The sequence below is a fragment of the Suillus bovinus genome, assembly GCF_016758785.1.
Source record: "Suillus bovinus strain UH-Sbo-P2 chromosome Unknown EDB93scaffold_47, whole genome shotgun sequence".
Taxonomy (NCBI): Eukaryota; Fungi; Basidiomycota; class Agaricomycetes; order Boletales; family Suillaceae; genus Suillus; species Suillus bovinus.
Genome location: NW_024542103.1, coordinates 10,556 through 27,794, shown reverse-complemented (window position 1 = coordinate 27,794; position 17,239 = coordinate 10,556). Strand labels below are relative to the sequence as shown.

The 17,239-nt window shown below is 48.3% G+C and overlaps 4 protein-coding genes across 4 annotated transcripts; 2 read left to right on the top strand and 2 right to left on the bottom strand.

Moving 5' to 3' along the window:
- Nucleotides 1–720: 720 nt before the first annotated feature.
- Nucleotides 721–2,897, bottom strand: EDB93DRAFT_1241755 (uncharacterized protein; the record flags this gene model as incomplete). Its single annotated transcript, XM_041451917.1, has 8 exons — nucleotides 721–861; nucleotides 916–962; nucleotides 1,013–1,051; nucleotides 1,074–1,210; nucleotides 1,261–1,366; nucleotides 1,413–2,416; nucleotides 2,476–2,624; nucleotides 2,790–2,897. The coding sequence occupies 8 exons, from the start codon at nucleotides 2,895–2,897 to the stop codon at nucleotides 721–723; spliced, it is 1,731 nt and encodes a 576-aa protein (XP_041305481.1).
- Nucleotides 2,898–5,294: 2,397 nt separating this feature from the next.
- Nucleotides 5,295–7,043, top strand: EDB93DRAFT_1089476 (uncharacterized protein; the record flags this gene model as incomplete). The annotated part of the gene is made up of 5 exons (XM_041446208.1): nucleotides 5,295–5,375; nucleotides 5,435–5,558; nucleotides 5,623–6,140; nucleotides 6,197–6,377; nucleotides 6,430–7,043. 5 exons carry the CDS (start codon nucleotides 5,295–5,297, stop codon nucleotides 7,041–7,043), a joined length of 1,518 nt encoding a protein of 505 aa, XP_041305480.1.
- Nucleotides 7,044–9,537: 2,494 nt separating this feature from the next.
- EDB93DRAFT_1159303 (permease family-domain-containing protein) lies at nucleotides 9,538–12,627 on the top strand. The gene is made up of 15 exons (XM_041449997.1): nucleotides 9,538–9,665; nucleotides 9,734–9,814; nucleotides 9,878–9,907; nucleotides 9,959–9,976; nucleotides 10,036–10,257; nucleotides 10,318–10,397; nucleotides 10,450–10,557; nucleotides 10,633–10,646; nucleotides 10,703–10,774; nucleotides 10,831–10,912; nucleotides 10,964–11,162; nucleotides 11,215–11,278; nucleotides 11,333–11,509; nucleotides 11,565–11,787; nucleotides 11,840–12,627. The coding sequence occupies exons 1-15, from the start codon at nucleotides 9,633–9,635 to the stop codon at nucleotides 12,153–12,155; spliced, it is 1,719 nt and encodes a 572-aa protein (XP_041305479.1). The 5' UTR covers nucleotides 9,538–9,632; the 3' UTR covers nucleotides 12,156–12,627.
- EDB93DRAFT_1159302 (enhancer of polycomb-like-domain-containing protein) lies at nucleotides 12,566–16,712 on the bottom strand. The gene is made up of 5 exons (XM_041449996.1): nucleotides 16,149–16,712; nucleotides 15,526–16,023; nucleotides 15,266–15,475; nucleotides 14,704–15,210; nucleotides 12,566–14,656 (listed from the first exon to the last, which is right to left on the bottom strand). The coding sequence occupies exons 1-5, from the start codon at nucleotides 16,323–16,325 to the stop codon at nucleotides 13,040–13,042; spliced, it is 3,009 nt and encodes a 1,002-aa protein (XP_041305478.1). The 5' UTR covers nucleotides 16,326–16,712; the 3' UTR covers nucleotides 12,566–13,039.
- Nucleotides 16,713–17,239: the final 527 nt, after the last annotated feature.

Here is a 17,239-nt window from a genome sequence, read left to right as displayed (position 1 = left end):
ACGCCTTCCTTCACCTCACATCCGCATCAAACAAAGCGCCTTGCACCACGGGTCGTACGAGTATGTTGCGTTAACAGTGGAGGACCCTCTTAGCAACTTGTCTTGACTTTCGAAAAATGTTGGCAGTTTTCAAGGTCACTTCATCCAAAACTTGAGCCATATTTTTTAATGACAATGAGCGATATCGCACCGTAAACTCAGAGGTGCCTGTGTAACTCTACTACAGCCGCACCTAATAATGCACCGAGGTACGATAAAGAAAGTTAAATCTAAGGGTTAGTTGTACGATAAGCCAGAGCGGCACTCACCATAGTGAGAATCAATTTTTTGCTACCACCATCATTGACCCGTCGATGCGTCGGTGGGATATTTTGCAATTGACGGTCGACCTCAATTTCGAGTCTGCATTCGAAATCGATATATCAAATACGAGGGTAGTACCGGACGTCGATGATGGAGGCATCATATCTGGAGTACAGCTATCAATGAATTAGGGATACCATTCGCTCAACCAAATATCTATTGGTCCTGGAAGTAAACTCTTCTCTCTATCTCGATAAGTTAACTATACCTCATCTTCCTAATAACCTCCCATGGCTAAACACCACCATACCCCTACAGTTGTGTACCTAATTGCATTTGTTGAATGTTCATGAAGATGTTACAGCTCGACTTGCAACCCGCCTAAACCTACATTCCTGTCCACTACCACCGAGCACCTTACTCCACTGGATAATCAAATAGTTTGCAAACACGATAGTGAGCACCGACCGCGGTCTGAATTTCACTTCGTAAGGCGCTGCGAACAATACTTTTCCCACAAATGTAGCAAAAATGAGTGTTACAAGCCGGAGAGATGCACTACGACAGCATATACGTTAGAATGGTCTGTTTGTCAACAAGTAGATCACTCACAGTCATGTGGCTGCATCCCCCGTCCCTCTGGACTGGCGTTTTGCAGTCTGCCAATGACCATAAGTAACAGCAAATAACAAATAGGATGAGAATATACTTGGGCAGTACTTCCACCCGCGCTGCTTCATCAAATGGTCTAAGTTCCGAAGTGCCGTCACAAGAATGGGGAGGACCGCCGATTATAATAGATTGTTGGCACGCTTTGCACCAAATATGGCGACAATCGGGTAGGGGACAAACGAGCATGCGAGATTCATCATGCTCCTGTCTGACTACAGGCACTGATCGCTGACATCTAAAATGACATGATTAGCGTGCTGGAGATATCACAGGCGAGACACTCACTTGCGGCAGTGGAGGAGAACTGAAAACTGGCTAAGTTCCATTTCTTCCCAAATCGCATATTGCCGTTCATCGATACCAATTTGCTGCACGAGTAGTCCCGAGATCGCTAGAGAGGATAAGTTAATGATGGGTACTACAGAAGATGTACAAACCTTTAGGTTGACGATCATTCTCCGTCATGCAAACGGGGCACAGGACTGGAAAACGATGTTCTTCGATCTTGGAGCAAACATGCCCTCGGATACAAGTTCTGCATATCGAGTGCTTGCATTCAAGATCCACACTGTCGTCCGCAGATTGTTCTTCCATGCATATTAAGCATGAAAAGTTGTCTGGAACTGAGACAGCCAAAGCTTGCATCTGGTCTCGAAGTTGCGAATCCTCAACGTCGAAAGTTTTCTGCAACTCGAGGGCCACAGCTGAATTCAGGCTGTCGAGTCCCCAGTCATCTCCTTGGTCTTCCTTGGCTGTATCATAAAGCGAGGACCATGCGTCTGCATCACGATCGCGAACGTTGTCCATAATTTTATCGGATGACGAAGACGAGTGTGAGAAGTCGAGAGCAGGCCACGATGATCCAGCTATTCCATTCGAGGACCGTGAAGAAAGGGGCCATGAAGTGAGGTGCCGATCACTGCTGCTCTGCATGATCTTTGAAGCTTCCTGGAGTGATACCACTTTCTTCTTCTCGATACTCAAAGCATCGTCCAAGCGTTGAACCTCTCCTTCAAGTGTCTCGTTTTCTTTAGCCAGCCTCTCATTTTTCTGTGTCAATCCAGCCACTTCAGCTCGCAATCTCAGAACAGCTAGGCTAGATTCAACGATAGTATGCTGCATGCCCCGCATGTCTGCAGGTGGTCCATTTGATGCGAAGATATGGCCTGATACGTTATTAAGTAGCTGAGCCTGCCATTGAAGGCCACTCAGGGAAAGAAGATGGCTGTCGGTAGCAGGTAATATGCTGGCCAGGCGTGAAACCGCTTGGTCAATCGATGTATTGAGAATAAGACCAGCACCAGCTGGATAGCTTGGTCGTGGGTGAGAATCGAAAATCGCAAAGACGTCTGTCTCCGATCCTTTAATCACCGTGCATGCGATGATCTCAGGAGGACGAGTGATGATGACAGTAGAAGAGGAGCTCAAAGATTGCATATATCTGAGAAGATCATGGAGGTGATGACACCGATAAACGAGATAAATAAATGATCGACTTACTCCAAGGTACGCCTAAAATGCTTCGCCTTTGGGGGACCAAACCGTGTTGTTAAAAGCTTCAAAGACTTCTCGAATAGGGGAACTTGCTGTATTTCTTCCACATCCAAGTGCAAGTCGCTTGACCATTCCGAACAGATGGAGATAATGTCCTATGGTATGACGTTTCGTGAGAAGCAATGAGGGACTACGGCCACTGGATTTGACGGGCGCTAAAATAGACAAATACTGACTTGAATGACCTCTTTGCTGGTGATAGCTCGAAGCAAATCAATCATCCTGTCCGGACTATGTATGTGGACGAGGTCAGAAAGTACTCTCGCAAAATTCATGGCTGCAAGGCCACATGCAGATATACCGCGACCATTGAACTGACTCGTGCCAGGGTAAGATACAATGCGCTCCCTTCCCTGCAAGATATCCATGATGCTATCGTCGGGTCCGTTGAGGCGAATAGCTGAGACCATAGCTTTGGGTAATGGTTGTGAAATGGTTGTGACCACTAATCAGAAGGGAAGGCTGAATGAACGGCGCTCACTGTCATCAACTTAAGTACTACAGGGTCCTGGATATGTAGGTGTGGCAGTGACCACTTGACAAGAGCTTGCTTCAATCGGACTTTGGGGGCGTACTACTAGTAAGTACAGCGCGACAGGCTGTCGCCCCTACGGCAGTCGTGACGCGGCTGTGGTGCGGCGTGACGTATATGTGACGCAGCCACTGACGTGCAGAATGTCAAGTACTAATGTTTTTATATGTTCTACGAGTCGCACGGGTTGCTTTGTTATTCATAGGGACATGCAGTCAAAAAAATTCTGGAGCGAAGGAATAGGCGGCTGTACAACGTCATCCAATTCTTTTGATACTTCCACTGGTATAAAAGTTCTGAAGCAAGTCTTCTTCGCGAGGGATATCCCAAGAGTGTACCTCATGTTTGTTAGAAAATCGATTATTACGCAGATTGAAGATATACCTAAATTACACGCGGACAATTGAAATGCCAACGCGCAGGGTGGGGTTTGGCGCGGCATGTGCTAGGTGGGATGCGGCACTAACGAGGCGTAGTACTGTACATGTGCGACAGTTGAAATGATGAAGTTCGACGCGGGTAGTTGTGACACGGAATGGATGAAAGACGCACCGTCGCACATGTGCACACAGTGCAGACACAGGTCCGACGATAAATTTGGTGCAAAGTGAATACAGGACATGTGAGAACATCCCTGAAACCACCCCTCCGGCGCATAAAAGTCCGGGGCGCACTGCGGCAAGAACGGCGGCAAAGCTGGTAGCTAACAGACGGCACGTCGGACATTGAAAACACACCTGGAGGCTCGACGTTCAACTACAGCACCGATGCTCGATACCTCCAGCTTACTTCGATGCTTCCTAACTAACAATCTATTCCACATTTACATTTATCAACTATTTACATGATAATACCATGTTTCTTCGGTCACACGGCCCACCATATCCAAAGCCCTCGTAGCTAGCCATGAGTGATTCTAGCAACTCACCCTCTCCTTTCCTGCTTGAACTTTACTGGTAGAGGTAGCCCACACCCACTGGGGCTCTGGACAGTGATTATTGGAGGGCGGTAGCTGAGATACGGGGTCCATACGGATATAATAAGGAGTGATAAGATTAACACGTAGTATTAGACTTACCTAGGTGTTTTGAAAGTCCGCTACCTGGCCGTTTTTTGCCGCCGGACTGCGGATATATCCGCCGTAGCGCCGTACTTTGCGCCGGACAGGTTTTGGCCGGAGGGTGACCTTTTCGGACATGTATTAGATATTATGTAATTAGACCGCTGCCAAATATTACATAAATAAATGATCTTAGCTCACATAAGCCTGCGTATCGTCAACCAGCAGTAGCGCAGCCTTGCAATGAAAATCGTTTATCATTCATCATGCATCATGCATCAGTGACGAAGACAGCACACTACATGGAGCTATGAATTTAGCATTCATAGGATTCGTAAGTCGAATCCTGCCCCAGCTCTCCTTCGAATGGTGTCTTTCCATTGTACCCGAGTCGCACCCCGTCCTTATCCTTCTGCGCTCCCCAACACAAACAGGCAAGAAATCTTCTCTTCGAGATGATATCGACTTTAGTTCACACAACTAGAGAGGGAGCGCGCAAAGGGCATGCGTATGGTGATGGCCCTGATGGGTGGGTAGTTAGTGGGGACCGATGCCGACCATCTAATGCATCGAGTTTTGCGTCTCGCTCTCGAGAATATGATTGTCACAACAACTTTCTCTCCCTAGTTCATCGGGCCACAGCGCGGGGGTACTTTTGAGTTTGCATTGACTTGTTCATAAGTATCTGTATTTAATTGTTTTTTTTTTCACCAAATTTCGGCTGTTCAAGATATTCATGACCCAAGCTCCAGCCGTCCATCTTTCACTGTGATCAGAGACGAAAATTGGATGTGTGGTACTCGCTCTGAAGTGGCTTGGTAGCGTTGCCTTTTCATACGGACCATGGTGAATTGAACACGTATCTCCAGGTCAGTCCATCATCAATATTAATGTGCTGACTATTAAAAGTAGCTCAGCGAACTCACTCACATGAGACACTGCCCCTAGATGCTTGTCAACATAAGTGCATGTCATGCTTTGATCAATTGCATGACTGTGTCTAGCCCTGCTAAAATCAGCTACAGTCACCGAGGAGTACTTCTTGGCACGAGACCTTGCTTCTGGAAGATAAAGGTAAGATGGTGTTCATGTGGTCTTCTTGTTATCTCCAGGAGAGTATTTATCTCTGCTGTTTCTCGTGAAACATGCTTGGAGCTTTCATCGATACCTGTCATGGATTTCGATCTCATTGTTCGTAATGGCACCGTCGTGACTGCCTCGGACATTTGGGAGTCTTGTGATATTGGAGTTAAAGTACGAATTCCACCTGTCATCGTGTTCGAATTTTACTAATGTGTCGCTACCTATGTCAGGATGGAACCATTGTCGCTGTTGGTCCTCGTCTTCCAGCCGCACCCGGCGCGCAAGAGATTGACGCTGAAGGGGCTTTTATAACTCCTGGAGGAGTCGACGCTCACGTTCATCTGAGCCAGGCAAGTACATTTCTTTACCTTCTGCCGAGATACTTATCATGTTGTGTAGTTTTACGAAGGCACCGTAGGTGTGGACATTGATCACTCTATTGTCACGAATGGGGTCGTCCCTGATCCCGAAAACTTTGTCGGTGACACGTTCGATACGGGCACGCGCAGTGCGGTAGCTGGAGGAACAACAACAGTTATTACGTTCGCCTCTCAAATGAAGAAGGATGAGAGCATCATTGCTGTTATCGAAGACTATCACAAGCTCGCCAAGGACCAGTCCTACTGCGACTACGCTTTTCACGTCATCATTTCCAATCCGACACCCCAAATCGTCGAAGATGAATTCCCCCGGATGGTCAATGAGTACGGAATTACGAGTGTGAAGCTGTATATGACATATAAGCCATTGAGGCTTCAGGATTATCAAATTCTCGATGTCATGTATTCCGCCCGGAAACTTGGTATCACTACGATGGTGCACGCCGAGAATGCCGATGTTATCGACTGGATGACACAGCATCTGGAACAGAAGCTCATGACGCATCCTTACCACCATGGTACATCTCGACCTCCGATCGTGGAGGCTGAGGCTACGGTGAGCTTATTCTGTGCTTGGTTTGAACTGATAATGACATGCTCGTATTGTAATAGAACCGCGTCATTTGTTTAGCTGAACTCATGGATACGCCAATTCTGCTTGTACACATATCTGGTGGGCCTGCCACGAAGCACATCCGAGACGCACAAACGAGGCTGCTTCCTATCTACGGTGAAACATGTCCCCAGTACATGTTCCTTCTCGCTGACTCGATGCGAAAGGGAGACTTCGAAGGTGATGAAACATCTGCGCTTTTGTTCATTGCCTTACGGACTATGATACACAGGCGCGAAGTGCATATGCTCGCCTCCGATCCGGGAGGACAAGTCCGACCAAGATGCTATTTGGGCTGGGGTCAAAAACGGAACGTTCACCATCGTTTCTTCAGACCACGCTCCTAGCAAATTCAATCATCCAAATGGAAAGCAACGCGGGCTCAAAGACGGAAACCTTCCATATGGGAAATTCCGTCTCATCCCAAACGGGCTGCCTGGTGTGGAGACCCGTATTCCGCTTCTCTTTTCCGGTGGCGTCCTCTCCGGACGCATCTCCCCACAGAAGTTCGTCGAGGTCACGTCCACAAACCCAGCCAAACTATACGGATTGAAGAAAAAGGGCAGCATTGCCCCTGGCTTCGACGCTGATCTGGTCATCTGGTACCCGCAAGCAAAGTTCCAGCCATTCAAGCTCACGAACGAAATGCTGCACCATGCTGTCGACTATACACCTTTTGAGGGTATCGAGTTCAAGAATTGGCCGAAGTACACAATCATCAGGGGTAAGGTGGTATTCAGCCATGGGGAGGTAGTTGGGGAAATGAAGTACGGTCAGTACATCCGGAGGGAGCAGAGTCTGCTTCCAGGACCAAGAGATGTTTGGTTGAGCGAATGGCGGCCCTAAGGTCGGTACGAGAGGCGTCTAAACTATTGGTTGTCGCAGTTCAATTTTCGAATCTCATGCTTCCGTTGATATCTATGTCGCACCCTGGTCACAATGTAATATAGCCTATACAGATTGAAGTATACAACTACACACGTTCGCGTGTCTAATAAAGTTTTCCGCGCGGGATTTAGGTAGGCACAAATGACGCATGATATTCCCCTGTGAATGAGCAAACGTTGACAACGAAGTTCAATAAAGCCGATGATCGTAAGGTTGAATGTTGAACAATGAGTCACTTACTACGAGCCATTTGCTAATTATTTGGACGTGCCTCGCGTGTGTAGTTGTTATGGTTTCTGACACTGCTGTGATTATAATCATTACGCATGGCAAACGTGAATTGTTGAATAGCCACCTTTAAATGAGGTCCAACTTGAAGGGGTTAAGGCGGCATCTATCATATCTGTATGAAATCCATATGGTCATGTCATTGACACTTGGAAATCACTGAGCAGTATGAAAGCACATTAATGACCATTGGTGTTTGATTGAAAGTCGCAGTACTCACCGAGTACGACTGTCTGAACATCATGATGATGATGCATGAAACGATCGGACTTTGAATTACCTTCAGTGAGTTCCCAGTTCGAAAAGCAACTTTAGCAGCCTGAGGCTGCAGGCATCGACTGCTCAGTACTTGACCATTGGCACCTGCTCGACGCCAAGCTAGTCGTGTCATTCCTCTGTGCCTTGCTGCCAAGTCTAGAGGCCGTCTCATGTCCGATTCATGAGATTTAACAGCTATCAGCGATCCAGGCCGCAGGATCTGTGAAATGTGCTGGACCTAAGAACCCGAGCCCGGTACCGTTCAAGAGCAACTAGACTTGATACCATCCAGTACAACTCGAGTCAAACCTGACTATTCGATTGCAAGTTCATCGAACAGTCATGTCGAGGAGTAGTCAGCACGTAACTGATTCTCTTTTCTTTCTTTGCCGCTGTCCAAATCGTGCCTCGCCCCACAAACCCAGACTGGACTTGTCCGCATCTCGCCAAGGCTCCCCATGCATGTCACAAACATTATGCCCGTGATATATTGGAAGCTGACAACAAGTGCTGCGGTTGGCCTGGGCTCTGCCGCCTCGATTCTTGATTCTCGAATGTCACGTCGTATTTATTAGTAGGTACTGCCAGGGTAAGCTTTACGTGCCATCAGCTTTGCCCCTGCATGACTTATTTTTCATCAGTATGACATACAAAAGGTAGGCTACCGACATTACGACACTGCAGGAGATGGTTGAAAGTGTTTGCGTATTCTCATGTTGATTCAAATCTGTCCTTTTCAGATCTTAGGAATTCTAGGTCTGAGAACCTGTGGCGTTGCGACGATATTGGTTACTAGTATACGTTCTCTCTATTTCCGAACAACATAGTGCAACCTATGGGAGTTTATGAGCCTCAAGTAGCCAAGAATAGCGCATCTCATTAACCTTCTGATCAGTATAAGGTTGGACAGGTTGGGCATCCCCGGTGCCTGCCCCAAGCACAGTTTGGATTGGCCTTGACAATTGCTACCTTAGGCCTCACGCCGCGCTCCCCTAGGTGATATCCTTATCATTTTCTTTCAAAACGTTTACAAACTTAACTCTGTTGATAGTATCATTCTGAAGTTTCGAAGTATAGAATAAGAAGTCTCTTGCTGATGCGACGGCCCGGTAACCCAGGCTTGACACCGATTACGAATCGAGGACGTGGACCTTTAATCGATATGAACGTGGGACATCGATACGAGGTGGTTTGTTGTTTGTGTGGAGCCTGGTGGTAATTAATCATAAGATGCGCTCAAATTCGGTGCTCCGTTTGTCTCTGCTGCACATGACCGTTGTCAGCGATATCAGAACGAGTACTGGGGAGAAGTTCATCTCCGGCCCCACAGCATGTGCATGAGATAACGGATCATGAGTTGTACCGACTGAATGAACTCATTTTCGAGTGAGATTACAGGTCAACGTTCAAAGCCAAAACGCATTCAAGACGATGGCAAACCGTTGTTTACCTCAACATTACTGTCAGTCGTTTTACCGAGGTGATTGTTTTATGTAATCGATGATTCGGACAATTGGCCGAGCCTTCTCAAGGCCGCAAACTCTGAACTGTTACAGCTAAACTCAAATATTTCGAAACTCATCGATCAAGACGCGCCTCCAATCCATTTGGGGTGGTCAGCTCTATTCGGGTCCACATCCAGATATGATTGTTTCACTTATTTCGCAGTATACAAGGCACCTTGGCAGAACGCAGTGCATGTTTGACCAGAAATGTGATGGTGATTCGCCCCTGGGACCTGCAGACCTGTACACCTATGTACGACCGCAAGCAAGGGGAGTTCCTGCAATGGAAGCTCAAGAAGGTTTGGTGTGACCAATAACGTGATATGCTTCTGATCGGAATATCGCATTCGGTAACTCCTAGCGCAGAGATATGTATCATTGACTTGTCAAGTCAGAAGTGTGAGTTTCGCTTCATCTTCCTAGGTCCCACTATTAATTAGAATCCTTTATATCGTTCTCTCTTTACTCCACCCTCCTTTCTATCACCTCTCTCGAGATGCTTACTTTCGCCGACAGGCTCAACGCCCAGGTCCGTACATATCCTGCCCCACCTATTCATCTTCTTCAAGTCGATAACAATCTGGTTCGTTCCTTTAGGTTGCTGATTCTGCAATCGGACGATGGTTTCGCCTAGAGGGCTCTGGTCACGCCCGTGAGCGCGAGGGTTCACGTTTTATGGTTCGTTGTTTGTTTATGCAGCTCACCTAGACATCGTAGTCTGATCTCATTCGCATCGATCAGACAGATATCCGTGCAGGTATAACGACCTGGGTAAGCAACATTTTTTCACCGTCGAGATTATCTTTTTAACGCCCTTATCAGGCAGCCATGGCCTACATCGTATGTCTTCGTTCGTCATCGTTGAATCACTATTCAATCAAATCATCTTTCCATACAAGATTTCTGTCAACGCTTCCATAGTATCTGACTCTGGGGGAACTTGTGTCTGTGAAGCCGCCAATAACTGTGTCACTGATCCGGCATATCTCCAATGTATCCAAGAGGTGAAGCAAGATCTCATTACGTCCACAGCGGCCATGTCCGCTCTTGCATCAATCTTGATGGGCGCCCTTGCGAATTTGCCTGTCGGTATGGCTCCAGGGATGGGTCTTAATGCCTATGTACGTCCGTTAATGCCCTATTCTTGATCCTAGACACCGTCATTGACACCGTTTCGACAGTTCACATACTCTGTTGTTGGTTATCATGGGAGCGGCTTTATCACTTACAGAGAAGCACTTTCTGCTGTCTTCTTAGAAGGGTATGTCGATTTCTCCCGCGGGACTCTCTGCCTCATCAGGCGCCCTTTGCAGATGGATCTTCTTCATCCTGTCCCTTTTAGGCTTACGTCAATGGCTTGCTCGCATCATGCCACAATCGCTTGTTCTTGCTGTAGGCGCTGGTATTGGATTGTACATTGCGTAAGTGCATAATTCTGCGCTGATCGTTAAATGAACCTGCGACTGATGCTCCCATCATCGTTCGTTGCTACGCAGGTTTATCGGATTGAGTTCGTCCCACATGTTCCATCTGACGGGGTATCATTTACTCATTGTTTTCGCACAGCATCCGGTGGCTTGAATGTAATTGGAGGTGACACTACCAACCTCGTCGGCCTTGGTGGCTGTCTCGAGTCAGGTGCGCTCATTCCGTCCTCCATCGACGTCATCGAGTCTGACAGTCTATGTTTGTAGATTGGTTGGAAGGTCTACCATACTTCTGTGGTACTCAAGTTCTACGGAGTCCTACTACATGGCTTGGCATCTTTACTGGCGGGTATGCGTCTTATCTTTATCTGTACTTACGACATAACCCAACCCAACCCAGTATTCTCACGATCCTATTGATGCTTTATCGCGTCAAGGGGTCCCTCCTAATCGGTATCTTCATCACTTCCATAATCTCTTGGCCACGAAACACTTCTGTCACCTACTTTCCACACAACGATTCGGGTGATCAGCTGTTCGACTTCTTCAAACAGGTCGTGACCTGGCACCCCTTACAACATATCGGTAATGCACTAGATGTAAGTAAAATCCCAGTAATCTACAGGTCGACGCTCATGTATCACTTCGAAGTATAACTATGGCAAAGGAAAGGTGTGGTACGCACTCATAACCTTCCTTTATGTCGACATTTTGGGTGAGTGTTTCAAGAATGACATGAAACCACGTCTGAAATTAGCGTTTTGTTAAGACACCACTGGTACTCTTTACTCTATGGTTAAATTTGCTGGCCTGCGTGATCCTGTCACCCTCGATTTTGAAAATTCTACCATCGCATACTGTGTCGATGCCTTCTCTATTTCTATGGGCGCGCTCGCAGGCACAAGTCCCGTCACAGCATTCATCGAGAGTGCCACTGGTATCGCTGGTACGAACACCATTTCATCTTCAATATATTATCTTGGATCTAATTCAGCTCGCAGAGGGTGGTAAGACTGGCATCACTGCAATCGTCACTGGACTCCTCTTCTTCCTCTCTATCTTCTTCGCGCCCATCTTCGCCTCCATTCCACCCTGGGCTACCGGCGGCGCGCTCGTTGTCGTCGGCTCGCTTATGATCCGCAATGTTCGCGATATCAACTGGGACTATGTCGGCGATGCTGTCCCTGCATTCCTCACCATCCTATTTATCCCTCTGTCATACAAGTAAGTCTTCTGAACACTTTAAAGGGCTTGAGATGTTGACAGCAAGGCACAGCATTGCGTATGGTGTCATCGTCGGCGTGTTCTCCTATGTCATTATCAACGGCTTCGTATGGATCGTCTCCAAGATCTCCAAAAACACGGTCATGCCACCCAACTACGACGCAGCCGAGCCCTGGGTCGTTCCTCCTGGCGGAATTGTGCCCTCCTGGCTCAACATCTTGTTGAACCGCAACACTCGCGTCCTCGACGACTCACCCTCAGAATACCCGTTTCAAGTACGCCAACGACACTCGAACATCTCAGTCGACACGACTTCGCAAGAAAACCCTTTGACGCCCAGGAAGTCGGCTTTCACGAGTGAAAAATGAAATGAGTTATTGTTGTAGTGCTTCCACCTATCCTGCTTTCCCGATATCGCGATATCCGCTATGCTGTCGATCTCCCCCCGCTTCGAATCGGACCCTCCCGACGAGGCATCCACTCTTTTGACTTTGAGATTCTATTTTTTGTTATATATTGCACATATCATACATACCTCTCGCATACAGATGGTAGCTAGGGACTTTATTCTCTGTTGTATTTGTTTCATAGCTATTTTTTGTTCATAGATAGTGTTGGTACAGAGCAGCTTGTGGGGTTTCTATGTGAAGCTTTACTGTGGAGTATATCGGACATGATACTGGTCTCGTTCGTCCCCTTGTTACATTGATCGACGCTGAAAAATCGCAAGTTGTACGGCGCTAGGAACTCGTTGACTAATCCGTTACATCACATTGATGCGTTGTGTAAGCAGTCTCGTTTCAGGACGCGGACGCCTTAATGATACCGATTATCGATCGATGACCTAGTCGACACTGATGAAGTGATAATGACCCGAATATCACCTTGAGCATACAGCAACGACGACTCTTCGGTCGATCCAATCACTCGCACTTTCCGAGCTAGGCACACGAGTTAGCAATGGCTGTGGAAGTAAACCTGAGATCATTCATATAGCGCTGACTTGGTCAATACATGAACCATGGTACACTGTAACCCATGACCATGCATCTCGATTGGCGAGCACCGCCCAGGTAGGTCCAAAACTGAAAATGCCTCAAATTGCGACAATAATACATAACTGGAAAGCAGATAAAACGGAATGATATTGTAACCAAAACAAAGCGGAATGAATATAAACGGAGTGGTAATGTCAGGGATTACAGGAGAGATACGCGGGAAAACCCGTTTGCATAACGCCCAGGGGTGCATACTAATATCCGCCTTGCGAACTCTGTACTACCTGCTGGTGCTGCAGGGACGGGGAAGCCATTTTCATGGTTTGTGGAGGCGGCGGACGAGGTGGGGACTGATGGGATGGTAGCGGGATGGACGACGGCAGTGGAGATGGCTGCATATGGGGCGACATGACATACTGATTTGGTAGCAGTTGACCGACCTGCGGAGGAACATTGATGCTCCCGGCACGATTCGCAGTCCGCATGCCATTAGCAGACGGCGTGCGCGTAGGTAGATTGCCCGGCGTAATATGAGGGCTCGGCGTCCCTTCGTTAAGCTGCGCAGGCTGTTGATGAGGTGACGCTACGCCTGGCCACTGCCGTCCCTGAGGAAATTTGATGTTGAGATTGGCGCCACCCGCCAGCTGGACATTGAAGTGTGTGCCATTCTGCACGTGGTGCCCTGTGTACGGAACTTGCACTGGGCGTCCCTCCGCGTTCTGTGCAAGCGCCATCTGCGCCATCTTGAAGGACTGTACTTGCTGCAGAGTAAAGCTATTTGGCTGACGCATGACGGCACCATTAGGCAGTGCATACCCGTTCATAGGAATGTGGTAACTGCTTAGTGGGAGTGGAGCGTGCTGGGACTCGGCCTTGGGACGCGCCGGTGAGCCGGCCTGATTAGACTGGGGATCAGCAGGGGAAGACATATGCACGTCTGTGGACTGATGTGCTGTGCCATTGATGGTCGTGGCGGTATTAGCAACGATGCCATTGGGTGCAGCGATCAACCTGACTGAGTCGCCATCTGACGTAGGAGTGACAGCATGGTTTCCATTGACTCCGTTCGTAGAAGTGGCACGAGGAGGAGAGGACTGCTGTACTACAGTGGGCGAGCTTGGGGATGCAATATTCCCAACAACCGGAGGACGCATGGAACCATTTGATGGAATGCGCATTTGCGGAATGGCAGATGGTGGTTGCATCGCTTTGACATGTGCCTGCATGGATATCGGCACACCATTCGGCATCGGAATGCCCGGGGGGGCTGCACGAGTGGCCGACAGCGGCATACCTCCAGGATATACCCGCTGAACGCCATGTTGATCGCGGCGGATACTGTACTGGGGTTGCACTCCAAGACGGTATGGGGAGACAGGGTGTTGGCGGCCGTCCACAGTCACGACAATGGTATTATCTGTCGTAAGGGCCTGATGGTCTTGATCTGACAACAATGTCATCATTTGACGAAGATACTTTGGATCATAGTCATCGACGAGAATCCGATCTTGCTCGTCAGCACCCTCAGGTCCGACGGTGGGCTCATCATCTTGATCGAACCTCCAGCGCTCGCGTAGACGAGCCGACATATCCTCATCATCCTCGGGAATAATGGCATCCATGCGCCGTGCAAACGCTTGTCGTCGTCGTATGAATGTAGAATCATCACCACGAATTCCGTAACGTTGAATGAAAGCGTCGCGACGATCGATCGTAGCGTTGCCTAGACGAGTCACACGGTGGCGGACATAACGCACGCGCTCTGCTTCCTCGTCCGCTACATTTGGTGATGGTGTCGACGGGCGCGAGGAGGAAAAAATCGCCTTCCAGTGACGTCGCGGAAAGGAAAATGTTGGGCGTTGATAAGCATTCTGAAGGAAAGGTGAGCATTCGAAAAATGTACTGCATTTAGTCCTACCTCCACCACATCTTCATACCCGTGGTCACGTTCCTTTTGGCTGGCAAGGTCACGCTCCATGGCTGCATTGATGAGGCTAACGCGTTCCTTAGGCCGGATAGATGCCTCGACAGCGAGAGACGGAGATCCTGGGTCCCCGCTCTCTCTCGCACGTATCTTGAGTCCAGGAATACGATTGGGTTCGACCTTAGGCTTCTTTGCTACTCTCTCTTTGTCAAGTAAAAGTTCTTCGTCCTCTTTAGTACCCAACGAGGGAAACTTGCGCTTGAGCTCGGCGAACTCAAAGCGCTTGTCCCAAACCTGGAGTGTTTGCTGTGTGTAGTCACGCTTGAGATTTTCTCGAGAAAGAAGTGTTTTGGCGAGCTCCAGACCCTGCGTTAACTCGTTCTGCAACCGCAAAAGTTTATCGGATGACGTCGCCTGCGAAGCACGGGTTTTCCGAACAGCCTTGATCTCGCGACGGCGGAAGCAAATATAGGACTCATTGAGCACGTCCGACTCATCGAACTAGCAAGTAAGTTAAACAACCTTGTTCGAATTATACAAATGTAGAGATACTCACATTCAAAGTGGGTATAATTCGGTGGCCTTTTCTTTCGATGCGGCGATCACGCCAATAAGGATAAATGACTTTTGCCAAACGAAGTAATAGAGCAGGTTGCGGTATCCACGTCGGCACTGTGAATGTGGCAAACATAGATGGTGGTAACGGGGAGGAGAATGCTTCTTGATAGTCCGTAAACGGAGGAAATGCCATGCCAGACTCAAGGCCCTGTGACACAAATCAGTGGTGGATTATGGTTTTTGGGTAAATGAACTTACATGGTGCAAGAACTCCGTCGTGTCATGGGTGACCTTCTCAAAAATGCCCATCACAAGTTCGAACTCGTCCTCTGTAATAGCAAGCGGTTGTGTCGACTCAGGTTCCTTGCCTTTTGCCTTGGCACTTCGTTGGGATAGGCCAGAGCGAGTGGTTGCGCCAGACGCTGAAAGAGCACCCTGGGCACTCGTGCCTTCACCGCGCGCCTCCTCATTGTTTCTATCGAGCCACTCTTTATCACGCTCATCCATGTAGTACGTGAACGAATCAACGAGCGCATTTGAAACTGCCTCATCGACAGTCTCCGATGATCTGATGTACGCGCCTGGGTCTTCCCAACGCTGGGAGGGATATAACTCGTCATAGTTGTCGACGATACCCGTGGAGTCTGGTGTGGGAATATATGCGGCGGGTGCGACAGCCTTCTCCCCACGTGTTGACCGACCCACTGATTGGTGTCTGTGGGATGCGGCAGACAGTACCGCCTGCAAGTGGTGCTCCTAAGCGGAAATATGAGTCAGCCATCGATAAGAGATTTCCCACGACCATCAACCAATGAGAAAGAGACACGTCAGCCTATTCAACAAGGGCGTTGAAAGCGACGGCGAGAGGGAAAACGACTCACATTGGCGTCCTCAGCGTCCACGCCAGCAGTGCTAATGATCCTGGCTTTTTCCTCGTCCTCGTCGACCACGAGGGGGTCTGCATCGATGCTACCTTGGATGACCTTGAGGCGTGTCTTGTTGGTAACTCGATTGCGATTTCGAAGGGTCGAGGTACCCAGATTCGGGTTGCGGGGCATGACATGGAGACGTGGCAGGATGAAGATGAGTTCAAAGGATACTGGCTTCTACTAGTAAAGCTCCTCGTCGTCGTCGGTGGCAGCGGCGGCGTGGTCGGAAATTTGCCGAAAAAGTCCTCGGCCCGAGATAAAAACAATAAAAATCTGACAAATACCAAGGGTTTCCCCGGTGTTTGTCCTAACCAAATAATCTCACTGCGACGCCTCAGGACTAATACACTAGCTACGTCAGTATGAAGCGGCCAGAATATTGTCTAGCTATTATATATGTGTGCTGAAATTCGTAGCTAGGGGATGAAAAATGGCGAGGGAACAAGAGGCTCATCAGACGAAATTCTTTGTGAGAAGGATTGGAGATGCGCACCTTTATTACGCAGCCAAGAAAGAAATACATTGATGATTCTCTGACTTGCGATGAATGAGCAACGATATCCATCCAATGAGTTATCGTTGCCAACGAGCATAAAATGAGGATCCTGCATCGGAAAATTAGCTGAAATGGCATATGCAACCAGGACATACGGCTCCCACCTATTTCCAAGTCTCAACAAAGGTACATATACAACAGTCAGATAAAGCGAGGATGTATGCGCTCCAAAACACTAGCGTCTGCGAATTTGATCGACCACCGTTATACCAACGACCGACAACATCCAAGTTCTGCGCAGTGAGAGCGCAACTTGAAGTCACCCATCATATGGCAGCGAGAAAAAGCAAAGGCTGATTGAATGATATGTAAGCATGTTTCCTGCAAAGATCACAAGCAAACTATGAGAAGGCTGTACACTTCGGATGAGCACGAGGACGCGTGGAGCTGACTCACAAACAAGGGCAGCGCTGCACGTATGCAAAATGCAAACAACGGTAGATATATGCAATGGCAGCAAATACGAAACACTGCAAGCGCTATCGCA